This window comes from Raphanus sativus, chromosome 4 (assembly GCF_000801105.2).
Source record: "Raphanus sativus cultivar WK10039 chromosome 4, ASM80110v3, whole genome shotgun sequence".
NCBI lineage: Eukaryota > Viridiplantae > Streptophyta > Magnoliopsida > Brassicales > Brassicaceae > Raphanus > Raphanus sativus.
Window position 1 is genome coordinate 44,819,668 of NC_079514.1, and position 26,398 is coordinate 44,846,065.

At 35.9% G+C, this 26,398-nt stretch overlaps 4 protein-coding genes and 1 pseudogene across 5 annotated transcripts; 3 read left to right on the plus strand and 2 right to left on the minus strand.

Annotated features, from left to right (window-relative positions):
* Nucleotides 1-2,480: 2,480 nt before the first annotated feature.
* Nucleotides 2,481-3,640, minus strand: LOC108851143 (uncharacterized). Its single transcript, XM_018624559.1, has 2 exons — nt 2,823-3,640; nt 2,481-2,715 (listed from the first exon to the last, which is right to left on the minus strand). The coding sequence occupies exons 1-2, from the start codon at nt 3,638-3,640 to the stop codon at nt 2,481-2,483; spliced, it is 1,053 nt and encodes a 350-aa protein (XP_018480061.1).
* A 1,008-nt stretch (nt 3,641-4,648) lies between these two features.
* On the minus strand, nt 4,649-10,801 carry LOC108855099 (kinesin-like protein KIN-12A). Its single transcript, XM_018628813.2, has 16 exons — nt 10,352-10,801; nt 10,139-10,273; nt 9,975-10,058; nt 9,769-9,894; nt 9,617-9,676; nt 9,463-9,516; nt 9,289-9,381; nt 8,804-8,899; nt 8,539-8,684; nt 8,020-8,169; nt 7,807-7,936; nt 6,520-7,737; nt 6,350-6,448; nt 6,085-6,237; nt 5,219-6,007; nt 4,649-5,109 (listed from the first exon to the last, which is right to left on the minus strand). The coding sequence occupies exons 1-16, from the start codon at nt 10,643-10,645 to the stop codon at nt 4,825-4,827; spliced, it is 3,912 nt and encodes a 1,303-aa protein (XP_018484315.1). The 5' UTR covers nt 10,646-10,801; the 3' UTR covers nt 4,649-4,824.
* A 1,497-nt stretch (nt 10,802-12,298) lies between these two features.
* On the plus strand, nt 12,299-17,684 carry LOC108854886 (protein transport protein SEC23 F). 2 transcript variants are annotated; one of them, XM_018628560.2, is made up of 12 exons: nt 12,300-13,191; nt 13,269-13,442; nt 13,518-13,679; nt 14,368-14,510; nt 14,703-14,778; nt 14,884-15,053; nt 15,175-15,256; nt 15,923-16,000; nt 16,478-16,639; nt 16,757-17,020; nt 17,119-17,223; nt 17,320-17,684. In XM_018628560.2, exons 1-12 carry the CDS (start codon nt 12,427-12,429, stop codon nt 17,464-17,466), a joined length of 2,328 nt encoding a protein of 775 aa, XP_018484062.1. In that variant the 5' UTR covers nt 12,300-12,426; the 3' UTR covers nt 17,467-17,684. The 2 variants fall into 2 exon arrangements, with proteins under 2 accessions (XP_018484063.1, XP_018484062.1); XM_018628561.2 differs by lacking the exons at nt 17,119-17,223; nt 17,320-17,684 and having other exon boundaries at nt 12,299-13,191; nt 16,478-16,640; nt 16,876-16,934.
* A 6,271-nt stretch (nt 17,685-23,955) lies between these two features.
* On the plus strand, nt 23,956-24,539 carry LOC108849452 (histone H3.2-like; annotated as a pseudogene).
* A 542-nt stretch (nt 24,540-25,081) lies between these two features.
* Nucleotides 25,082-26,299, plus strand: LOC108853179 (agamous-like MADS-box protein AGL16). The gene has a single exon (XM_018626629.2). It carries the CDS (start codon nt 25,226-25,228, stop codon nt 26,174-26,176), a length of 951 nt encoding a protein of 316 aa, XP_018482131.1. The 5' UTR covers nt 25,082-25,225; the 3' UTR covers nt 26,177-26,299.
* Nucleotides 26,300-26,398: the final 99 nt, after the last annotated feature.

Sequence of the window (26,398 nt, forward strand, 5' to 3'; positions counted from 1 at the left end):
ATAATATGACATGGTTACTAAAATTGATGACATGTCTTATAGATTAATATGACATAGACAATCATATTTAATGTTAATTTATATTTTTGGTAAACTTTTTAAAATATAGTAATAACTCATATATTACATTTATTGTCGATTTCCATTTTTGGACTTTTTAAAAATATGTTAATAACTCATAAATTATCATTAAAATAAATATATTCAATTATGGCATTTCAAATTTCGAAATATCATTTAAATTAAAAATATTTCAAAAATATATACATATTTTTAGAAAATTATAAAAATTAAATCATAAAATCAAATTAAATCGTAAAATCATTAGTTTTTTAATATATATATACATATTTTATAAATATTGTTTAATTTTAATTTTTGACAATTATGCAATTTTACATATTTATTTAATATATTTAATTAAAATAAATAGATAGAAAAATCTACCTAAGATTATAATTTAAATATATACATGCACATTCTTAAATATAATTCAAAATAAACAAAATTGTTTTTATCTTAATTTTAATGTTCAGTTAAATCAAATTTATATTAAAATATTGATAAGAAAAACGAAAATTTATAATATTAATAAAAAATAAATATAATTTATATTTATCTGTTAAAAAATATTTTAAAATTTTTTACTGCACATGGTGCAAGAAAACACATAGTTTTCAATTATAATACATAAAAATTAGATATAAAACAATTTATAATAATTAAGTTGTTAAAATAAATATTGATTTTTTATTAATATTGTTAATTTTTTTTGTAAAGATAATTGTTATGTATTTTGTTGTTATCTTAAAATATTTTTCAATTATAAAATTAAAATAAGATATAAACAATTTATAATAAATAAGTGGTTAAAATCAATATTACCTTTAATTATATAATTAAAATTGATTTTTCCAATTGATCTCTTAGGCTAAAAGTTATAATGGTCAAAGTCGATGATACCCTTAATGAATTTTATATATAATTATATAATCAAAAAGAAATTTATTAATAATATTATTTCTTTTTTAAAAATAAGATATTTATTATATACTGTGTTTTTATCTTAAAATATTTTTCGATTAAAAATTTAAAAATTAGATATAAAAATTATAATAATTAAGTGGTTAAAATCAATATTTATTTTTTAATATTAATAATTTTTAATAAAATAATTCTTATGTATTTTGTTGTTACCTTTAAATATTTTTAGTTATAAAATTTAAAATAAGATATAAAACAATTTATAATAAATAAGTGGTTAAAGTGAATATTACCTTTAACGAATTTTATATATAATTAATTATATAATTAAAAACAATTTTTTATTAATAATATTAGAATTTTTAATAAGATAATTCTTATATATTGTGTTGTTATCTTAAAATTCATTTTTTAAATTATAAAGACATAAAATAACATATAAACTCTTTATAATTAAATATTAACCAACTAAAACTATTTTATATAAATATATTTTGTAAAATATTTCTAACATATAAATATTTTCTTTTAAAATATTAACACAATTATAAACATTTATATTTTACTGAAATGTTTTTGTAATATATATATATATATATATATATATATATATATATATATAGCTTGATGTTTGATTTTTTTTTTGAAAACATAAATAGTAAATTACTATGCTGGTTTTTGAATTAATAAAATATAAACTAATAATATATTTGGAAGACGTTCAAGCCCGCACATGCGGGCAAAACAGCTATGTTAATGTAGTGAGAGCAGAGAAATAAAGTGCAGAAAGTAAAAGACACGAGTTTTGCTTTTCAAATTCACTAGAACAAGAAAGTCTTACACCAATCTTTTCTATTACAAGAATCCTTTAGGATTAGCCTCAATCCTAAACTAAAACTCACCCTAGAGTCTAGACTTTTGTTTATCAGGATCCTCCAAACCCCGAGCTAAACTCCCCCTGAGTTTAGGCTTCAATCTTCCCACTTCTCGGAAGTACTTCACCAACTACGTCAGCACCTAACGCAGAACAATGACACCAAAGGCTTGATCACACAAGCACACACCAAACGATCTCTCAACTCTTCTTTCTTTTTAGCAGAGACATCTTTCTCCATAGAGGCACGTCCTCCTTATGTAGATAACCAGAACTTGCTCCACAAGTTCTTTCAAAAGCAACTTAAGCAACTTTCCATTTTCTCTTTAGGAAATAACTCTCTTGCATTTTCCTCTCCAAGTAATACCATTTACCTTTAATGTAAACTTTCTGATAAATATATTACGTCTTCTCCAAGCTTACCAAGCCCACGGACATCACAAAACACGAACTCCAACTCAGCTCATCTTCATGACACACACATGTACTACCTCCTGTAGTACTTCACAAACTGATACAGAATATACATCTTCAATCTCCCCCTTTTTGACTATGCATGTGAACTCATCACCACTAGATAAAAGACCACGTCTTCAATCTCCCCCTATGAGTCACATCATTGTCAAAAACTAATATGAAGATCTATATCCTCCAAAGTAAGAAGGAAATCCCATTCCACCATCTCCATAGTGATTAAATCCTCCATGATTAGCTCCTTGAACTGGCTTGAAACACTCACGTCAATATGCCCTTGAACTCCACAAGAATAACATATAGGACCATGACTTCTCATACCATAAGCACCATAAGTTTGCACCATCTGATTCTTCTCCCTCAGCAACTTAAAACACCTTGGCCTAATGTGCCCAATAACACCACAGTGATGACAAACAGGCCGCCACTTTCGTTGAGCTGCACTCTTCAATCCAGAAACTCTCTCTGGAGCAGTCGCCGTAGCAGTTACGTAGCAGTATGCGTAGCAGTCGCGTTCTTCACATCAGTTGCAGTCTTCACTGCAGTCTTTCCATTAGATGTCTTCTTTGCAGACACCTTAACCTCTGGTCTTGTAGTAGACGTAGCTAACACCTCAGCTTTTCCTGCTGATACAAAAACACCTTTAACTGTAGAACATTCTCCTTGATATCCAAGGCCACATCGATCACTTTTCCCAATATTGAGAAGATGATCTAGCTGTTTCGTCCCACCATTCAGCATCTTCAAACCCTTCTGAGTCTCTGCAAGTCTAGCCACAGCCTGTCGTGCTTCTTCTTCTTTCTCTGAAGCATACTTAAGTGCTTCAACAACTTGAGCTTCTAACTTGGCTTTCTCCTTAGCAAACTGTGAATTAGCATCAACCTGCTTGAGCCAATTCTCATACAGCCTCTCATAATTCTTACCAAGATCAAACTCTCCATCATCGTCATCACTTCTAGCATCATCTTCACCTCCACATGAAGACCCTGACACAGACGCTGATGCAGACCCCGTCGCAGATTTCGTCTTAGAACTAGGCACAAAAGTTGTGAACGCCACCAAGTTCTTCAACTCCTCACCATCATCTGAATCAGTACCAGATTCATTCTTCTTCTTCCGCTTCTGCAGATTTGTACATTCAGCTTGTACATGCCCAAAACCTTTGCATTCAAGGCACTGTAGAACCTTTGGGGAATCACCAAATCTTCCTCTTGTTCCTTTCGCCTTCATGTAATCATCAACCATCAACTCTATAGAAGATCCATTCCTAGCAAAACGCTTCTTGAAAGGCAACTTAGCTTTCTCCATCGATCTTCAAGATCTTCTTGAAACAATGTCCTTCTTCCTGAACCAGTTTCTGTTCTCACTCTCCCAGATCACACACCAGTAACTTAGGTGACCCGCTCTGATACCACTTGTTAATGTAGTGAGAGCAGAGAAATAAAGTGCAGAAAGTAAAAGACACGAGTTTTGCTTTTCGAATTCACTAGAACAGGAAAGTCTTACACCAATCTTTTCTATTACAAGAATCCTTTAGGATTAGCCTCAATCCTAAGCTAAAACTCACCCTAGAGTCTAGACTTCTGTTTATCAGGATCCTCCAAACCCCGAGCTAAACTCCCCCTGAGTTTAGGCTCCAATCTTCCCATTTCTCGGAAGTACTTCACCAACTACGTCAGCACCTAACGCAGAACAATGACACCAAAGGCTTGATCACACAAGCACACACCAAACGATCTCTCAACTCTTCTTTCTTTTTAGCAGAGACATCTTTTTCCATAGAGGCACGTCCTCCTTATGTAGATAACCAGAACTTGCTCCACAAGTTCTTTCAAAAGCAACTTAAGCAACTTTCCATTTTCTCTTTAGGAAATAACTTTCTTGCCTTTTCCTCTCCAAGTAATACCATTTACCTTTAATGTAAACTTTCTGATAAATATATTACGTCTTCTCCAAGCTTAACAAGCCCACGGACATCACAAAACACGAATTCAGCCCATCTTCATGACACACACATGTACTACCTCCTGTAGTACTTCACAAACTGATACAGAATATACATCTTCAAGCTAGTTTGATAAACAAATAAATAAATAACATAAAATAAAATTTTAAATACATTTTTACAAAAATGTTTATTATAAATTTATATTTAAATAACTTGCAATTATTATAAAACATAAACTATTTATTAGTACAGACTCGTGTTAACACGAATATAAAATCTAGTATCTTTAATAGTTCGGGTCATTTGGATACTTGGATATTCATAAGTAACAATGTTATTTTGGTCATATAATGAGCGCAAGTCGTGGGAGAAAGTAGGTCAGAATTCGTTCACAGAATTCTAAATTTCGGTTAAATTCAGTTGGTAACCAATTACTCCATTATCTGAATATAAATTGGCATGAGTTTGTCAGCTAATGCAACTCTTATCACAGAATCAGACATCCAATTTATACACATACAAAAAAGGTAGTGGCAAATTAGAATTATATGTTGCACCGGTCGTAACCCGAGAACCAAGAGGGTTCAGCAACAAGCTTTGAAAACTCGGATTCTTTCTCGTACAGCGGCTCAAACTCATCTCTCCATCGCTGCTCACTCGTAGTTGCAGATGGTTCCACGGCTTCATCACATTTTACAGAGGAGCTTTCTTTGTTGTGCATATGAGATTGTTGGACGAGAGTCTTGATTTCGTTCTCATGTTTCCTCTTCAGCTTATCAATCTGTTTATATGCGTCTGCAGCTTCATACTCTGCATCCATCGCTCGTTTCTGTTGGACACAAGAACACGCATAGTTTATTTGATCTGTAACCAATATCTGAAACGATATGCAGAACATAGTCTTATGTAACATGATCTGAAAATGTTCGGAAACGTACCTGTGCAACTGTTAATCCTTCCTCAGCCTCTTTAAGCCGAACAAGTAACTCTCCAGCTGCTTGTACGGCTTCCGCTGTATCTCTAAGTTGTGTCTGGAGACTTTTATTCTCATCTCTCAAGTATTGTCTCTCTTTCTCCTTTTCTACCTTCAATGCTGAAATCTCTGCTGCCAGTGCGTTTATGAATCTGGACTCTGCTCCTCTGACTCCGGCTCTTGCAGCTGACTTTTTAACATCATCGATTCCTTCTTGAATCTTCCTATGCCTTGCGAGCAATTGCATATGCTTCTCTTCAAGATCTGCATACTGTTCAAGCATCCTTGCATGCCCTTCCATGGCCATTTGCATCGCTTGTTTCAGCTCTTCCGCACATCTTTTCTCAATATCAAGTTCATGTTTCTGCTTATTTATCACCACCTTGCTGGCTTCAAGCTCAGTTCTTAGCTCCTCGGCGAGAGAAATCCATTTCGTCTCTGCCTCGGTCCAACGAAGTCTTTCCTGTTCCAATGCCTTCTCAAGACCCTCGTTCGGTGCTTCAGAAATTGTGTTAACTTGGGGAGCTTGGTATGTCAGCTTGAGCAGGGAACACGTTTTCCGAGCTGATGTAAGAGAAGGGTCGATGTAACATTGTAGCTGCATCTTTAGATCCTGTATTTCTTCCAATAGCACTTCCCTTTCTCCCATGTCACCATAAAAGTTCCTGAAACTCTCGACCTCTTCTTGCGCTCTTTCCAACTCAATTTTAGTCTGCAACACTTCAGGGTGATTCTGATACATATCCTTCAGAAGCTGCAACATTATACGTCAGAGAAAGCTTTCGGAGTGGAGTTAAATTGCCTTACTGTAAAACGAGTTCCCACAATTACCTTATGTTCATGTAGGAGAGAAGCAAACTCTTCATCCAGGAAGTCTTCCTTAGGTAAAACGCCGTCCATAAGGCCTTCAAGGCGAATGATTTTGTCCTCCCTTGTTTGTCCTATGATGGAGTTGCACTCTCTCTCATGTTTGTATTGTTGTACCTGTTTCACGATTTGGACCAATTTGTGTTCAAGGATACAGTATAAGGCTTCTCATGGTATGCAGAGCATTGGCAAATTAAAATATAAAATAGAAAACAATCAAGTGCCATACCAATCGATTAAGTTGAGTTATCTCAGAGGCTTGTTTAGCGCAGAAATCTTCTAAAGCCATTTCCCTCCTGATGGATCCTGCTAGAACCCTTTCCACTGCCTGAAAAGTGTAAAGACGTCCATCAATTGAAGGCACACATTATATGAATGTAAAGAAGCCACCGTTCTTACTTTAGGAACCTGGCTCTTGGGTTTTTCTGTCACTTCTGAGTTGTCAGCAGGCACTAAGTTGTCAACAGGTACTAGCTGAAGATTTGGCATGTCATTTATTTGCTGGGTATCATCAAATTCTTCTCTGCATTTACATTTACTGCAAAGAAACTCTTTTGTATTCTCCTCTGATATAGCATCAGCTTCGGGAAAGGTCTGCACACCTACATCAGCCTTACTTACAAAGGTCGAAGGCTTACTATCTGGAGCTTTCAAGGAAAACCTGAATGTCGATCGTCTTTGAGCTGTACTCTGGCAATATGACTCGAGGAGTTTAATTCCTTTGTGGAGGCTAGCTGCTAAATGCTCGGTTCCTACGGGAAAATCTTTGCTCTTCTGTGTAGACAAAGCACTAGGAAAATTACGCATCTTTTTGGATGATGTAGCCAAAGATGGGTCCGCCGCTGCTAAATTGTCTCCCTCAGTATCCTTTTGAGATGCAGTTGACATTTCCGATGTCCTCAAGCTTTTCCTGCTATTTCTTATTGTAGGAGAGACGCTCTGTGTGGGAGATTTTAATATAGGCGAAGGACCAAGTGGATCTAATCCATCAGCTATCAATACATTTGCAGATGTAACGTCTTCCAGAACCAAGTCAGGGAATGATGACACATCTTCTGCTTCGTTCGGTGAAGAGCAAATAGCATCCTTTACTAAAATAGGCTGCAAATTCGAACCTTGATCCAATGTAAGCAAGGGTGTCTTGATCTGATCTGCTGCAATGCTGGTCTCTGTCTCCGTTCTCACATTAACCACTGTTTCTGGTACATGGTTTTCAGATTGGCAACAAGCATCCTCCATGGCGACATCTGTGTCCACAGGAGACTGCTTTTCTATAGATTGTCCATCAGATGATTTAGGATGCGAATTGTTGTGTCTTTCGTCCTTAAGGGTTTGTAGGGATGAACGTATACTCTCTACTGAGTTCACATCATGATTGATCCTCTTGGAAGCTGGAGATGATTGCAAACCCACTTGAGCACAAAGTCTATCAACAGCAGCCTCATCAATTTCCATCTCAACATCTCCGTCATCATCTTCGTGAGGCAAGAACCTTGGATGACCCAGACCAAAACTTCTTAATACATTCATACTTCTACGTACGTTCCATGCAGTAGAATAAGCTACACTTGGATTCGTTGGTTTATTTCTATCATCCTTCATCCTTTGTAGTTCATCCTGTTCAATTTATCCAGTAAAAGTCATATTCACATTCATATTTATAACTTATGAAATATGAACGCGTACCCTCAGCTCGCTTATTACTTCACGTAAGACTTTGACATCATCTTGCATCACTTCATTCACTACAGCCTTGTTCTGTATTGATTTTGCACGCTGAGCAAATCTCAAAGTGCTTAAGGTTTCGCTCTTGCAACTGCAATTGTCAGTGCATACTTTATATTACAGTAAATGGAGGATAAATGATTGCTGAAGTAGAAACAGAGGGTCCTGTTTTACCTTTGTGACGGAGATATTGCAGAGACCACTGCTAACTTTGCATTCCCACCAAGAGAATCTTGCAACAAAAATGTCAACCTGGAATCCCTATAAGGTATATGCCTTTGCTTCCCTGATTGAGAAATCTCCGCGAGGATGTTTATCAAGTTCCTGCATAAATTTGTATGGTAAATTAAACATGCAGTTGACAATTTGGACTTTTGCAAAACGTCCTGTATTTACAGGACTCCATGCTACCATCAGTTTTTCAAAATTATCCCGAAGTGTCAGCACATTGTCATCAAAACTAGATATCTAGTGCCTGCCGCAGTATCAGAAACAAGGAGGCACTAAAATAGCAGAAGCTACACTACGACCATCAGTTTTCACACTATGTTCCATTATCACAAAATGTCAGTTAACATTAAAAAGTAGCTTTCTGGTGCATTCTAGTATCAAGAAATGAATGTAATGTTCCATGCTTAATTAACCCGATATGTAACATAACCACACATAATTAAGTTAATTGTTGAGTCATACCCTAGCTGTGAGAGAGATCGATTGATATTTCCAGCTTCCTTCAGACGTTCTCCTGCCGCACCAGTTAACTTTTGTCGTTCCGAACCAGCCAGATCAACAAGGTTTATTCTGCTCGTCTTAAAGCTGCTTATCCCATCTGCTACATCCTGTTGAAAGTACATTCAAACAAAGTCAGATGTCTCTTCCATCATACTAATCTATACAAAAGTTTAAGAAGAAGGTAGTATCTTAGCTTCACAGATTCCTCATGAAACGAAAAGCCTACCTTGCATCGGGATTCAACAACGCAAGTAAGGACACAATGTGACCTTGAACTCTCTGCATTCACACTCGTTGCACCACTCCTTCTATTTCCCAATCCCTGCACCAGTTCCAGACACAGGTATAGCTATCTAAGATACTTTTTTCTCAGAGCATAGACATATTCTTTTAAATAAAGAATAGCAACTTCTCTTAACTATTTTTCTAAAAAAGTATTGCCTTTTGTAATATGCGATTTACACAACATCGCTAACAGAACACAAACGTTAGAACCCAATAGCAACGTTCTATATGATTTGTGGCCATCTCCTCTTTCTAACAAAAACAAGATTTCACATAGCTACTTGAAGTTGAAAATTAAAGAGAAGTACAAAGACATGAGACCGGAAACTGGTTTCTTGTTTACTTCTAGTGCAGCAATCTTGATCAAGTACTTCGGAAATATTGCAAATCAAACAGGAGAGAGAGAAGCCCAAAAGTATAACAAACCTTAACCAGAAGCTGCGACACGTCTGTCAAGTTCTCTACGTTTTTCACAGTCAGGCCTACAACATAAACACCTGACTTGGCATCTTCTCGAATCTGGTGAGACATGAATGAAAAACGATGACACCCTTTTTTCTTAAGAATATAAGTCAAGTTAAAGGTGAAAGTTCTTTTTACCATCAGATTTTTCCGGCTCGGATCCAGTAGATCTGTTATCTGCTCGTTATAAATCTGCAACAGAAAAGAAAAAAAATGACATCATGTATCAAAATCTATGTAACGAAACCTTCAAACATACTCAAAAATTAAGCAATGCATCTAGTCAAAGAACCTCGAGTAAAGAACAGTGGCACTGGTAAATGAGTTGCCTGTCTGCATGCTTGACTTGTTCCTGCAAAAACCAAAACGAAACAACTTATAGTTCTGAACGTAGTAATCAGCTAAAATCTGCAAATTAAAAAAAAGAACCATGTATCATATCACCTCTTTGATTCGAGCAAACAGGTGCTCAAAGACGCGTGGGGTGAGACCTCTTTGGTCACCACTGAGGTGCTCTTCCAACAGTCCATTTGCAGGACCCCACATGGTATATGTCTTCCCGCTACCAGTCTGATGGAAACAGTTTCACAATTACAATCTCAGAAATGGAACTCTGAAGAGACTTCTCAAAAAAAAAAAACGAAAACTACCTGTCCATAGGCAAATACAGAACTGTTAAACCCAGATAAACAATTCTCAACAAGAGGTGCTCCCACTAGCTGAAACATATGTTCCTGAAAAAAGTTCAAAAGATAAGAATTAGACATAGCTTAATGCCACCACCAAGAATCATCCCAACAGATATATATCCTGCCTGTGTCGACTCTGAATCAGCGATTGAGTCGAAGGTGAAAGTCTGCCCACTGATTGCGAGAGAATCACTGGATATCTTATGTACTATCATATCTTCTTCCTCACTTTTGTTCGGAGGCTTCATTCTAACTATAACCTGGTCAAAAAAAAGTTCGCTCAGTTTGATATCTAAAGCTTGACTAGAAAAAAAAACTTCAACGGATTAATAAATAACCTTGACGCCGGAGTCTGAGAGACCAGATACGGTATTATCCGCCGCGGCGTCTGCACAGAGCTTCCGTTTGAGAGGATTAGACGGCGGTGGGCGTGGGGGTAACGGATTCTTCATTTTGGCCGCCGATTTATGGTCGGGAGTGGAGGAGTTTTGATTGGGAGGAGGAGCGTTTTCTTTTGCGGATCTGGTTTTGCGTGGGGGCTTCGATCTCGATGTGCTAGGGTTTGGAGAGTGCGGCGGCTCTCCGCCGCCGTCGCGGAAGATACCGTTTCTTGGCGACATGAAATGTTTCATCTCGCCGTGGAAAAGAAGGGAGAAAGAAGCGAATCTGCTCCTGCGAGGCGCGTCAGAGAAACCTCCTAAGGAAGAGAGAGAGAGAGAGAGAGAAGAGAGAGAGAGAGCCGTTAGAGCGAGAATTTGAATTTCTCCAGATCTTGTGAGCGATGACGCTTCACATGTATCACTAATTAATTATCTTAATTAATTATGAGGTCGTGACTTTAGGGCCGCAAGATGAATCCAACGGAGCGAAACCCCCTAATACAGATACGGGTCTTGGTCATATATTATTTTATACTAAAGCTATTTTCTTACGTATTTTTAATTTCTTAAATTCGAAATTTTATTTGTGTATAAATTTGTGCTTAATAATTTATTTTATAGCCCAATTTGAAATAGTTACTTTTCTTACCAACTTAACTGAATATTTTTAATTTTTTGAAATATTTTAATTTTGAGTTTTTTTTTAAATTGTGTCGAGTTTATATTTTTTCGGTGTAAATGTTAAATTTTATACCAATTTTTTCTTTATGACAGAAATTACATAGAACACAAGCAGCGGAATAAAAAAAATATAAACAACATGAAAAAGAAAGAAGAAGCAAACCCAGCTGAACGTCGGAACCATTAATGACTAAAAGAGAATTTGCTCTGAAAAAAAAATTTCCTAAAATTCTTATTCTTATGCATCGATGAAATAAAATATAATAAAAATAAATTTGTCATTTTATACTTTCATATTAATTGGTTAATATCAGACATAATTGCCTCTACACTAATCAAAATATATTTTTAAAAATATATATAAATCAGAAAATATAAAATAACTAATACAATCATTAGAATAATTTACATGCTTTGTTATATAAACTGAATTCAAAAGAATTTGCATTTGTTGACCTAAGTTACAAACACATATATTACAACCGTTTTACTAGGGTAAATTATTATCTAAATCTAAGTTAATATTAGAAGTGCATTATATATTTTCGGTTAGTCCATTTGAATCTAAAACAAATTAGAAAACAATTCTGACTCATTACATTTAAACTTAATATACTAATCATTTTCTAAATCATAAAAATTAAATAGCCACAGAGAAAAATTATAAAACTATATTTGAATCTTAGAAATTTTTTATATTTTAAAAATAATTAATAAATCTAATTATTGTTAGGAAAATAGTATTATAAGCTAATATATCTTTTTAATTATAAAAGGGAAAATGATATTCTATATGTTATAATAATCAAATAAAAATATAATTAAACAATAAGTATGGCGATTAATAATTTTTAATTTTAAAATATAATAAATTAAAATGAAAATTTAATATAGTATTATTTTGTAAAATTTATATATTTAAAATATGAAAACATAAACTATATAAATATTAAGGTTTATTTTATTTTAATAACTTAAAACATAAACTATATACATATTTTAGCTATTACATTATTTTGTATTTTATAAATCAGAATTTAAGGGTTAAAATGTAAGGTTTAATGAGACAAAATATAAGCTCAAAGATATAAAGACCAAAATAGTATAAGTAGCCAATTTCTCTGTACCAATTGGTTTGGTTCGGAAAGGAACATCATTGTTCGGTTCGCAAATTTTGGTAGCTATATCGGTTAGATGATGATGTATAAAAAGAAAAAAATCTTTGACCCAAACCCGAACATAAACATCATCAGATCCATCATCGATCTACCCCAAAGGGTTTGAGACCTCACCAGTGATATAATCGTTCCTTCCTAACTCTCCACAATTCGATTATTCCTCCCACCGATCTGATGGCTGAGATGGCGAACATGGATCCCGAAGGCATGGACGGAGTTCGCATGACGTGGAACGTCTGGCCTCGCACCAAAGTGGAAGCGAGCAAGTGCGTGGTCCCACTCGCCGCCTCAATCTCCCCGATCCGTCGCCACTCCGACATCCCTTCCCTCCCTTACGCCCCCCTCAGATGCCGAACCTGCGTCTCCGTCCTCAACGCCTTCTCCCGCGTCGATTTCGCCGCCAAGATCTGGATCTGCCCTTTCTGCTTCCAGCGCAACCCTTTCCCTCCTCAATACCACATGATCTCCGACACCAATCTCCCCGGCGAGCTTTACCCTCAGTACACCACCGTCGAGTACGCTCTTCCTCCCTCCACCGGTCAATTCGATCCCAGAACCGCCGCTGCTCCGCCTCAGACGCCTCCTCCTGTCTTCGTCTTTGTTCTCGACACGTGTATGATCGAGGAGGAGCTTGGATTCGCTAAATCCGCGCTCAAGCAGGCGATCGGGTTGCTTCCGGAGAACGCTTTGGTTGGGTTTGTGTCTTTTGGGACGCAGGCTCATGTTCATGAGCTGGGGTTCTCGGAGATGTCTAAAGTCTTTGTCTTTAAAGGGAACAAAGAAGTCTCTAAGGATCAGGTTTTGGATCAGTTGGGGCTTTCTTCGAGAAGAGCTCCCACTTCTGGTTTCCCCAAAGGAGCTCAAAATGGGTTCCAGAGTGCTGCTGGTGTCAACAGGTTCTTGCTGCCTGCGTCTGATTGTGAATACACACTGGACTTGGTAAGTAAACGGTCAATTGGTTTGGGTTATTAAATTGATTATTTGTTTGTGACGTGGATTGATGTTTTTGTATGTAGCTTTTGGATGAGCTGCAGACAGACCAGTGGCCTGTTCAGCCGGGTCATCGTCCCCAACGATGCACTGGTGTGGCGTTGAGTGTAGCTGCTGGACTGCTTGGAGCTTGCTTGCCTGGTACTGGGGTTAGAATTGTAGCTTTGGTCGGAGGTCCATGTACTGAGGGCCCTGGAACGGTTAGTGCTTGTTGATTCCGTTGAGGAAAGTTTGTTATAGTCTGGATCAAAGTTTCATTCTATTGTCTTTTTCAGATTATCTCAAAGGATTTGTCAGATCCTGTGCGGTCTCACAAAGATCTAGATAAAGATGCTGCCCCTTACTATAAGAAAGCTGTCAAGTTTTATGATAGTATTGCAAAGCAGCTGGTCGCTCAGGGTCATGTGTTAGACCTTTTCGCTTCCGCACTTGATCAGGTATTAATGTGTCGTGATTTTTATTTTGCGTGATGCCTAGTCTCTGGATTTGTTCTTTACGTATGAATGTGTAGTTTTCTTTCGCCTGATTTCTCAACTTTGTTTTTGTCGCTTTTTTGTATGTTTTAGCTATGATTTTATGTGTCGTCATCTTGAATATGCATTCCGATTTAATAAATTGTTAGGTGAAGTCGACATTAATGATGCACACCAATTGTCAAAGCTCTTACTTGTACTCAAGTTGTTCTATTCAAACTTTGATTACTAGTTTCTATTCTTTTCATCTGATTAGTTTTGAAGATGTTAAATAGATGTGTACGAAAGAGCGTCCATTTGTAAATAAAACCTTTACATATCTTTTGAAATCTCAAGTGATATTCTCTGTGATGTTTGATAACACCGCTTTCGTCTGGAAGTCGATAATGTTGCTTTAAAATCTCTGGATAACTTTTGCCATGCATGCCCATGTCATACATAGATGTCTGAAATCCCTGCTTTCCTGTTTATGTTGATGTCTTTCACTTTTTGAAAGATCATATTTTCAATACCATGTTTCCTTCTTAGCTTCAGTGTCAATAAGGCTTTGGTTATTCTACCTATCAAATTATTTTATTTTGCTATCATCACTCGTCAGATAATTCGATACCTAACTATAACGGTCTCTGCTGTTGCATTTTGATATAGTTAGGTTGGGGTTGCTGAAATGAAAGTTGCAGTTGAAAGTACCGGTGGCCTTGTTGTTCTATCTGAAAGTTTTGGGCATTCCGTATTTAAAGATTCCTTCAAACGGGTGTTTGAAGATGGCGAGCAGTCTCTTGGCCTCTGCTTTAAGTTGGTTTCTTCTCTGCATCTGTGCCAATACTTTACCATAATTTTGTCTATTCTTTGTGCAGCATGATAAGGATTATGTTGGCAATTCAAGATCTTATCTTGTGGAACATTATGCATAATATATTACTCTTATGCTACGATAATATATATTTGAATCCTTATTGTTTTATCTGACTAACCTTTCATTTTCAGTGGCACGCTTGAGATTAATTGCTCAAAAGATATCAAAATTCAAGGGGTTATCGGGCCTTGCTCATCATTAGAAAAGGTTATATCCTGAGTGCTTGGAATTCTTTTTTTTTCAAGATGTTTCGTTTGTGCTTTGTAAATGAATAATGGTATCTGATGTTATTTTTCTTTTTGAGCCTTGCAGAAAGGTGCCAGTGTTGCCGACACAGTCATTGGAGAGGGGAATACCAATGCTTGGAAGTTATGTGGCCTCGACAAGAGTACTTGCTTGACTGTATTCTTTGATCTATCCTCAACCGGGTCAAATGCTCCTGGAACTGTAAATCCTCAGTTTTATTTGCAGTTTGTTACAAGGTATTCTGAGAGCTTTTGTTTGTCTAAGTGTTCTCCTTCAACTTTTGTTGCAACCCTTTTGTCTTTCTGCATTATGTTACTACTTTTCGCATTGGATTGACTGTTGTTGATTGGATTGCAGTTACCAAAACCCTGAAGGTCAAACATTGCTCAGGGTTACAACAATAACCAGACAGTGGGTAGATACTGCTTTGAGCACAGAGGTTCGTTATTCTCTTACTTTCTGCATAACATACGACTTTATACTTTCTATCCAAAAGCAATGGTTGATTTATTAGTCTCAGTCTTTTTTTTTGCTATGACCTACAATTGTGCTATCAAATTTTATTCCACACTGAGTAAATGCCCTTAGATTAGTATTGTTAAGCATTTTTATCAACTTGCAAACAATTCCTATTTGTTCACTAGTGTAACTATTAAAAGCTAACTTTTTATTATTTTTAGTTGTAAAGCGCTAGTCTCTTGGCTTTCAGTAGGACTTTACATTGGAAAATTTAGTTGGTTAAGGAGAACTTGGATCCTTAAATACTGTTACTGTATAAAATACTCTGCTTCCTAATGCTTTAGTTTATATTATTCTTAACTATGAACCTCCCATGTTTAACCTTTTTCCCTGCTTCACTGCAGTATCATATTTATGTGAATCTTAGAATTATTGTGTGGTTGCATGATTCTGACCTTTTCCAAATGTTGATGCAAGTACCAGCTTGATAGCCATTTTCATTGCATTTTATTCTTATCACGAAATAGATGATAATTGCGGCTTAGGGTTAGGTGACATTCATGTAAATGTATTGTTGTGTTTTAATATCCTAAAGCTTTCTAGCAAGCTAATATTTTGTTGCAACGGTTGCGATATACATTCTCAGGAACTTGTGCAAGGCTTTGATCAAGAAACTGCTGCTGTTGTCATGGCAAGATTAGCTTCCTTTAAAATGGAAACAGAGGTACATTGCATTATCTCCTGGCCAAATTTATCTGCTTAGTATGTGTTGGGTTGACCGAGGTTAGGCGCGTTGTGCTTTCGATGACTATATTTTCGCTTCCGAGCCAAATTTTTCTACTAGGAGTCTAGAACCTTTTGTTAAGCATCCATCTATATGTCCAAAGCAAGCCCATTTTAGTTGTCACACAACTGATCCCGTAGAAACAAAAAAAACCTAAATCAAGATCGTTCCCTGAGAAAACGTCTCAGACTTCTTCCCTGTAGCATCTTTGTTGATGAACCCCGTTGGTTGCATTATATTCAGCTTTCGTGTCTTTATAACTAGAATTTGTGTATCTGTTAGGCTCATGGTGAAACTGGCAAGTAATAGTTGCTACCCAATTCTGTCTTATTGAAGTACTTCATTTAGCTTTTACTACTTGTATCTTTACAGCAGTGTGTCTCACATATACAATTTATCTGTCATGTATTACCTCAGGAGGGATTTGATGCTACTCGATGGCTAGATCGGACTCTCATTCGTCTGTGTTCAAAATTCGGTGACTATAGAAAGGATGACCCAACATCGTTTACGCTGAATCCATATTTTTCACTGTTCCCTCAATTCATGTTTAACCTGCGGAGGTCACAGTTTGTCCAGGTAAACTTAACTGTTTTTGTTTTTTTTTTTTAAATCATGATTCTCTTTGCGTTGTGTGATTGGCCTATAGAGGCTTAATGAATCGTGAATTCTTGTGTGGTGTTTGAACGGTGGCAGGTCTTTAACAATAGTCCAGATGAAACTGCATACTTCCGCATGTTGTTAAACAGGGAGAATATTTCGAATGCAACGGTCATGATCCAACCATCGCTGACATCATATACATTCAGTTCACCACCTCAGCCAGCTTTGCTCGATGTGGCTTCTATTGCAGCCGACAGAATTCTTCTATTAGATGCATATTTTAGTGTTGTTGTCTTCCATGGAATGACCATAGCACAGTGGCGAAACATGGGTTATCATGAGCAGCCTGAACATGAGGTAACACTCACTTAGAAATTGTAATTGTTTGTTTAGTTGCGTAATCTTTTCATATTTGCGTCTTATATGCTTCCTAAATCTCTGATGTCTCTTGTCAGGCCTTTGCTCAGCTATTGCAAGCTCCCCAAGAGGATTCCCAGATGATAGTGCGGGAGCGTTTCCCTGTCCCGAGATTAGTTGTGTGTGATCAACATGGATCTCAGGTTAGCAAATAACATTCATTTGTTTGATTTTTTTTTGTCATCTCGATAGTGATGATTTCATCTGATTTTAACCATTACCACCACTCACTTTCACAGGCAAGGTTTTTATTGGCAAAGCTGAATCCATCAGCGACTTATAACAGTGCAAACGAGATGTCAGCTGGGTCTGATGTAATCTTCACTGACGACGTGAGCCTGCAAGTCTTTTTTGAGCATCTCCAGAAACTGGCCGTGCAATCCTGAGAGTCACAGTCGATCCCGGTTTTCGTTTAAATTATACATGTCTTCCTTGCTATCCGTTTGTACCAATTTAGATCTCTTTTATTTTGTTTTTTTCTTCTTTTCTTATATCAACTCGTTTGATTTTCTGTCATCTTGGTCTCATCTAAAATACATCTTTGGAACACATAGTTATTTGCACTGGGATTTGTCTTGAGTAAAAAGAATGACTGTTCACTGTTTGTTTTTTCTTTTGGGTTTTGAAATCATATGATTTTGAGCTCTGAACCCAAATAACTGGAAATATTGGGTTAGGGGTCTTTCCTTTCTTCCCTTTACAAACTCTTATATGAACAAAAGTAACTAAACTATACAAAAGTAACTTTACAAAATCTTTGGATAAAGATTTTTTTAGGATTCCGACTCCGTATTATTAAGGGTGTTAAAATGGATAAACCAATTTAAACTAAACTATATCTAAATGATTTTAATCTTTGTTCTCTTTTTTGAACATCTGAAATTTTCATTGAAACAACAAAGATACACATGCAATTACAAAGTCCGCGGAAATAAGGTATATCCCCGGAAACAAAGCTGGCCAAAGACAAAATTTCCCCAGCCACTAAGATTACAACCAGATTTAAAGTCATAAAATATTTTGTTCCAACCAGAAAATGACGATGGTCCATATAGAGGGGCTTGAAACTTACAAATGGACTTGGTCAATCTATAACTCATTTAAGTCAATGAATTGTCGTAAAAAGAAAAGTCAAATGAATTAATAGTTTTTGTATATTGACAGAAAAGATTAATTTTACTGTTTTGATAAAAAAATATGATTTTGGGGAATAATTTTAGACAGAAAAATTCAATTTTACATTTTGAAAAACATTATTTCACGGTTTTAACGAAAAACTCAATTTCACGGTTTATGGCAGAAAACACACAATTTTGTAGGCATAGTAAAAATACAATTTACGGTTCTTACAGAAAATTTTCAAATTTACGGTTTTAACAAGAAACAGAAATTTGTGGTTTTAACGAAAAAACTCAATTTTACTGTTTTTGTAGAAAACCCAATTTTACGATTTTTGTCGAAACCATGATTTATAGTTTCAACTAGAAAACACGGTTGCCTTTTTGGCTTGAAAACAAGATTTAATGGTTTTAATGGAAAATACAACAGTATGAACACGATACCAAAGCAAACCTATGGAAATACCTCTTTATGACTTATTAAAAAAAACCAACATATAATGTTTATGTACATAAGAGGTTGCAACAAACTGAGAAAGTGGGTTAGATTTAGTTTATTAAAATTTAGTTATATATATATATATATATATATATATATATATATATATATAAATTTGGCGTAGACAAATTGGATTAAAATTTTGGTTTGGTTATTTTTTGTTTATATTTTTTTTGAGTTTCTGTTTGTTATAAATTTTTACTGGTTTGATTATGAATAACTCATTATTCGTTATAATCCAAACCATTTTAACCAAATTTACTAAGTTAATTAATTCAATTGTATCCATTAATCCATTTTTACTCTATTTCCTATCTATTAAGATCCATCATTTGGATTGGGTTGGACTATTAATTTTCATCCATGTTGACGTCTCTACGTGAGATCAAATGATATGACCGATCACATGGAGGACAAATCATCAAGTATATTTGGGTTTTGAAATTTTAATGCTAGAGAATTCCACTCAAAAGTATTTATAAATTTTAATTCGAATCTGGTTCACGTTTGAATATCTAACTAAATTATACAAACAAATTTCAAAATTTCAATATACCTTAGAATTCTTAATTTTTTAAAATAAAAAGAATATACAATATATGAATTTAAGTAATGTATGTTAAATAGTGAAAATTAATATATAAATTGAGTCTGTTAGATATGTGAACTGAGAACCATTAGATATTTCGCTTTTTGAATATCTTTTAAATTTAATTTCAGATATTTTCAGATGTTTTGGACTTTTGCAAATATTTTTGAGTATTTTTAAATTTTATCAAATATTAAAAATTTAAAACAATTAATATATTTAAATATATAGTTATGTTTCATGTCAGGGTTGATGTCTTGAATATTTGCATTGTTTTAACCATTCATTCATAAGCATTTGCATCATATAGACTAGGATTTAGGCATGTTTAGGTTGCATTTTGCATACATATGTCTCTATCAGGTATTGGAGTACCATTTGGAGTTCTTGGAGGCATTTGGGATGCATTAGGGGCTCAAAAGAGGCAAAAGAAGTGATCTAAGGACGAGTGGAGCCGCAGCGACCCTACCTGGTCGTTGTGCCTTCAGCGAGCCGGAGCGACCTCACCCCAGCGGCTAGCCCTCCTCGCTGTGACGCCCTCTTCCGGAGCGACCACGGCGCAGCGACTCCTGGCCCTCGCTCGTTATTTCTCGCCAACCTGGAGCGACCCAGTGGAGCGGCTCACCCCGGTCGCTGTGACGACGTGCCCCTGGAGCGACCACCCGGAGCGACCCCTCCTGGTCGCTCCGCACCTGTTTGCTACACGATTTTATGATTTTCCAAGGACCTTTTTGCAATTTCTTATGCACGTTTTTACTCTGAAAAACCTAATGTTTAAGTATGTTGTAGCCACCTTTTGGCATATTATCTTTTATCTATTGAAGAACACAAAACTCTCTCAAGAAAAGTTGTCTTTTGGATTTGATTGTTCTTGTGTTCTTGTGAGTTTCTCTTCTAATTCTCTATATGATTCATCTGAAATCCACCATGGGTTTAAGAGGAATCATGGATAGTGAGTAATCACCTTTTGAATTCATGGGTTAGGGTGATTAAGGATGATTAGGCTAGTTCTAGGATGTTTTAGGTATAGATCTTACTTGTTCCTTGCATAGTAGAGTGATCTTAATGCATCATTTGAGTAGGCCACTCAAAGGGTGATCTCTAGGCATTTCTCACCCGACAGGTGTTTGATGAAATGCCTGAGTCAACTCTCCTAGGCTTTTAGTGTACTTTGCCAAAGACATTTGTTGTTAAAGATGCTAAGATAGCTAATAGACTTGTTAGTAATGATTGCTTGCATGTTATTCAACCAAAGACATTTGATGTTTGAGACATGTTAGCAAATGAGCATTCATTTAGACATAGAGGTTGCTAGAATTGTGTCTAGGCTTAAGGTTGATAGTTTGATTTATCATTTGCATTCCTTAGTTCGAAAGCTGATCACCCAAGGTCTAAATCCCTATACCCATGAGTTCTCCTTTAGAAATAGTTTAAAAGTCATCTCATTTACTGTTTTGTTTCATTGTTAGGATTGATAGAATTCATTCAATCACTGGTTGCACTTAGATTAAGCAAATACTTGCATTCTAACTGCTTTGAGTCCCTCAGAACTGGTTCGACAAATTACTACCATTATACTATCATTTGACTTAGGAGCCTCAAAACGCCTAACATCAAGGGTCGAATCCAGTTTTCAGATATTAAAATTTTAGACTCCTCGGATATTTATCTGTTTCACTTCGGATTTAATACAATTTTTTAAGTGGGGAGTACCGATACATACCTTTTATATTAATCGCACTAGTTCTATGATATGTGCATATGCTAGTATCCCTTTTACCAGGTTTGATTTACCAGGTATTGAGGTGAATATTTCTATATAGTAAGCCAAATGATCTGTACTACCTTTGTTTGAAAAAAGAGTATGTACTACCTTTAACTGTAGCAAGAATTTGTCTAACAAAAAATATTTTTTCATTTTATTTTAGTAGGCAGGGGGGGACTCATCCTTCGAAGAGATGTGTTCGAGGAGATGTGACATGTGTCACCAGCGGCGGACTTACATAGAGGAAAGGGGGGTCAACTAACACCGGTTAAAATTTTAAAAACTGATTTGTAAACCTTTATTTGTATGTGTAAACAGCTTAGTTGGTTCTGACTTCCATGCTCTGACACCTTTTAACCCGGGTTCAATCCCCTTCCTGCACCTTTTTAATGAAAAGTTATGCTATAGTCTGGGCTTATGGTTACATTTTGGGCTTACTGTACAAATCATGACTCAGATGAAAATATTTTCTGGGTCCGCCACTGTGTGTCACATACTAATTTATAAAACATCTTGTACAATATCATATCTAGAACTCTCATGGTTAATAAAGCTCATGAGCACCTTTAATAGTGGTATTATTAGAGTATCTTAGTAATTAAAGAAATAAAATAAAAGAAAAAAAGGATAAAGAGATATAAGAGAGAAACACACAAGAAAAGTTCTTAGCATTCATAACTTAGACCATCTTTATCGGTGGGACAAATAAAATGTTCTTAGCATATTTTAATATTTTTAAGTTAGGTACAAAGTTTAAAGACTTTTCTAATATTATAGATTATTGATAGAACAAAAAAAAGTTCTTAGCTTTTTTTTTTTTATCAAACCAAATTTCATTAATTATAAGAGTTCAAACTCCATTCAAGGAGGACATACAAGATATAAAGGCATTACTAGCCAAGGAGTAGCCATATTACAAGCACAGCAAAACACAAGAAGGATAAGGGATCGAATAGCTAATAAGATCCAAAGAACACCAAAAGACCAACTCTCTAAAAGGAGGCAAATGAGTTCTTGACAGTCTGACTTGCAGACAAGCTTGGAAATGCTCAGTAGAACGGCTGCAACTTGTGCGTCCAAAAGAGCTAGACACTCTGTAACAATTGCAGGAAAGTCATAATACCAGGAAGATAAACATTGCAATACTGGGAAATCTTGAGCATCCAGATACATGTTCTTAAAAGAACTAGAGAAACGGGAAGCTATCATCAACACAAAGCTCCATACACAACTATCACTTAAACTAAGTGAAAAATTAAGTGCAAAGAGACATTGCAAATCAAGCACAACTAAGACCACATTGTCTTTGTGACTTAGACTACTCGTTAAACAGCACAGAAAATGAGTGATGAAACTTTGAACTACTAGAAACCCAGTGATAGAATCAAAAGCACAGAACACAGTTTCACAAACCCAATCAAATAACATCTCACTTCTAATACCAAGCACAACTAACGAATAACCACAGATCCGAGAACCAGTAGGCAAATAGTTTTCATTCGCATAATAATGCTACCATTGTAGTTAAGAAAATGGAGAAAATAAAAAACCTCACGATCCCCCTTCTTCTTCTTCTTCTTCTTCTTCTTGTATTCGCATCCGCTCGGTTTAATTTTATGGTTATCTGTAGATTATATATATTTTAAAAATCATTATTTAATTTAATTATTATAAAAATATATTTGTTTGTCGCGGCGGTTAGATTCTAATCCGCCCTTTGAAAGGGCAGATATATTTTTTGTTTTAATTTCTTTTTTTTTTAATTTAATTTTTATATCTGTGTTTTCTTTAAAATTATAGATGTATTTTCTTTGTAATCATATTTGTGTATAAATCTTAATCAAAATCTATTTTATTAAATAATAGCAATTTAAAAGTTGACCCAGCATACGCTCGTTTCTTTGTAAACATATGTCCGTATTCTTTTTTTTAATCATATTTGTCTATTTTAAATCTTGATCCGTATTTCAAGTGCGGGTATAATGGTGTTTTGTAATTTTTATTTTTTTGTGTAAATATGTAACATTTTTATGAATTTTTTTTATATGTTATAAAAGTTTAATTTATATGTTTGTGTATAATATTTTTAATAAAATTATTAGTAAGAGGTTTTGATAATTGTACTGAATTTGTGATGTTCCATACCTATACAATTTTGTTATAACCGTTTCATACACTAATTTTATACTTTATTCCTAAACGGTGGTTAATATTTCTTTAAAAAATAACAACATATAGATACAGTTTTGTTTAGTAAATTAAATAGATAAAACTATATATTTTTTTTAAAAAAATCACGATTTGGTTTCACATATAGATTCATATAACGTTTTTATTAATATTATACAATAGTCAACATCGATTCCACCCAAATCCGTGGGATGATGATTAAATAAAAAAGAAGGTCGAGGATCAAACCACGTTTGATATAAACCCAAAAGAAGGAATATTTGTTGATGTATATGTACCACGGACGGCAAACTCAAGGGCGGATCATTTAGCATGTAGTGCCAGGCAACAATCGTCTTTTGTCGTTCACATGGATGCAGAGCTACCAGTTTGGTGTACAGAGTCTATATGAGTCTGTATGTTTGATGACGAAAAAAAAAGATTAATAAAAGTACGGTTGTATAATTTGTTGGAATGCAATTATAAAATATTTGGTTTATATTTTAAGTATGTTATGTGGGAAAAAAATAATTGGACCTAACTAATATCAGTGCGGATAGGTCAAATGGTCGATAGGAGTGTTTTAATTGGTTAGCAGAATGAATCACGCGGATTGATGATATCATGACATCTTAGCCGTCGATAGTACTCTAATCCAACGTACAAGATGATAAAATTTTCCTCCCGAATAAAATTTTCATTTCTTATAAAAAGCAACACATCCTCGGCGTTTCTCTTCACCTCCTAACTTTCGACATTCTCATTCTCTAGATTCTTCACAGTGACTCTTTTGATTTCGAGAAAATGGCTCGTACCAAGCAAACAGCAAGGAAATCCACCGGAGGCAAAGCCCCAAGGAAGCAGCTTGCGACGAAAGCCGCCAGGAAATCAGCTCCGGCCACCGGTGGCATTGAGAGAGATCAGGAAGTACCAGAAGAGCACTGAGCTTCTGATCCGCAAGCTTCCTTTCCAGCGTCTCGTTCGTGAGATCGCTCAGGATTTCAAGACGGATCTAAGGTTCCAGAGCAGTGCCGTCGCGGCTCTACAAGAGGCAGCCGAGGCTTATCTCGTTGGGTTGTTCGAGGACACCAATCTTTGTGCGATTCATGCGAAGAGAGTCACTATCATGCCTAAGGATATACAGCTCGCTAGGAGAATCCGTGGTGAAAGAGCTTGAATAGTTATGCCAATCTGCTTCTGAGCTTTAACTTGTGTGTGTTAGTTATGCTTAAGCCTTTTGTTAAAAAGAGTCCCGAAGGTGTTCGACGAAATATCCCAGCGAGTATTATCTCTTGTTTAATAAATAGCTTGTTTGACTATTTTTATGATATGTTTACTGTTATCTTTGCTCGTTCCTTGTTGATCAAAACTATGTACTCGGGCTTAGTTTAACCTGTCTAACAAGACACGCCATGCATTCGTCTTTGTTCCTTGTTCCTTGTTGGTGATGAGAAGTTGGCACTGAAACTGCTGATGAACTGTCTTCTACTTGCTTCCTACGCTGTGGAATTGATCTTTGAACAACATAATTGAAATTAGGTTTCTTATTTTATTTTTGTTTCCGTAGAGTCCAATCCGTTACAACTAACTTGTTGAAAAACGGCACCTACACATACTTTGATTAGGGTTTGGGATTGGATCATCAGTAAACCGGCATCGGTTTCAGACTCTAGTAATAACGCGGAAAAAGAGAAAAACCTAAAAGCTATCATTGGTTTAGCTGAACCGGCTTCGGTAAATGACAGCGCCGTCATCTAGTATTAAAATTTTACCGTTTTTGAACAAACAGAATCAAAATAAAGATTTTCTTATTTTATGACCGTTACTTAGAATCCAATCCATCACTAATTTGTTTGTCTATATATACATACTGAGAGAGAGCTACCAGAGTCCATCGATCACTTTGCTTTGTCCACACGCAAGACAACACAAAACAAAAGAAATTCGCTCTTGTGAAACACAATCTGATTCTGTTTGTTCTCACGATCTCGAAAGAAAGGGAAGAATGGTGAAGAAAGGTACAAAGAGGAAGCCTACGATTGAGAGGATCACGAAACGTGAATCTGCGGCGACGACTTTCACGAAACGAACCTACGGTCTCCATAGCAAAATCGCACAGCTCTGTCTTCTCACTGACGCACAGATCGCTGTGTTGGCGACACCTCCTTCTGCTAACTCCAACGTAAGCTTCTTCTCCTTCGGTCATTCTTCCGTTGATTCCATCGTCAAAGCTTTTCTCACGGGGGAGAGACCGGTTCGAGAAGAAAGAGATGATGATAAGGAGGACCTTGGGATCTGTTTTGCAAGAAAAGAATTAGGGTTACCTCAGTGGTGGGAGGACGATGCTCTTCTCAAATCCAAGAATCTCCAAGAATTGAACCGTGCCGTCAACTCAATGTCTAGGTTGCTGACAAAAATAAAAGAGTTGCGTGCTGATGACGCTGCTGACGAGCAAGAGCAACCTCCTCCTCTGAAGAAGAAGATGAAGAAAACAGAACCCACCGTGGAACAAACCCTAGTTCTCCACAAAACCCTAGATTGCAACAACAATGTTATGACAGAGGAGGAGGAGCTTGATCACATCATGTCTACCTGTGAAAGCTTTTGTCTTCCCCGCAACAACAACAAGATGACAGAGCCCACCGTGGATCAACCACTCATCTTCCCATCCGATATTTGTGTTCCAGACAGCAACGACTTTTCAACTGGAGAGATGAGTTTAGCTTACGAGATAGAAGATATCAATCAACTCATTGATTTTGACTTGGACACCACTTCAGTATTCCTTGACGATTGGCTTTTGGAGTCTGGTGATGGATTTGTGGAGACTACCACTACTACTACTACTACTCAAGAGAGTAATAGTTACTATGTAGCTTGTGATTATGATGCCTCTGCTTTGAATGAAGAAGACACCGACTTCTCTGATTATCTCACTCAGTTTCTGCAGTCTTAAAGAGGAGTGAGTATATTAGTTATTCTCTTAGTAACTTCTCCAAGTCTACTTACTTTGTTTCTTATGTCTATTCATGTAACAATCTCTCTGATCAATTTTCCATCTCAGGGAATTGATCATACTCAAACCCTTTCAGTTTTTCATTAATGGTATTGTTTGAGTTCTGTGTTATGTTTTTTCTTTTGCAGTGTATACGTTATTCTAATCCACAAAATATTTTGT

Coding starts and splice junctions, on each gene's coding strand:
- LOC108851143 (XM_018624559.1), bottom strand. CDS start 3,640: ATGGAGAAAGCTAAGTTGCCTTTCAAGAAGCGTTTTGCTAGGAATGGA. Junction 2,716..2,822: donor ACTGCTACGCATACTGCTAC/GTAACTGCTACG, acceptor TGGGCACATTAG/GCCAAGGTGTTTTAAGTTGC.
- LOC108855099 (XM_018628813.2), bottom strand. CDS start 10,645: ATGAAACATTTCATGTCGCCAAGAAACGGTATCTTCCGCGACGGCGGC. Junction 8,170..8,538: donor CGATCTCTCTCACAGCTAGG/GTATGACTCAAC, acceptor AAATTTATGCAG/GAACTTGATAAACATCCTCG. Junction 5,110..5,218: donor AAGGATTAACAGTTGCACAG/GTACGTTTCCGA, acceptor TGTGTCCAACAG/AAACGAGCGATGGATGCAGA.
- LOC108854886 (XM_018628560.2), top strand. CDS start 12,427: ATGGCTGAGATGGCGAACATGGATCCCGAAGGCATGGACGGAGTTCGC. Junction 13,192..13,268: donor GTGAATACACACTGGACTTG/GTAAGTAAACGG, acceptor TTTTGTATGTAG/CTTTTGGATGAGCTGCAGAC. Junction 15,054..15,174: donor TATTTGCAGTTTGTTACAAG/GTATTCTGAGAG, acceptor ATTGGATTGCAG/TTACCAAAACCCTGAAGGTC.
- LOC108853179 (XM_018626629.2), top strand. CDS start 25,226: ATGGTGAAGAAAGGTACAAAGAGGAAGCCTACGATTGAGAGGATCACG.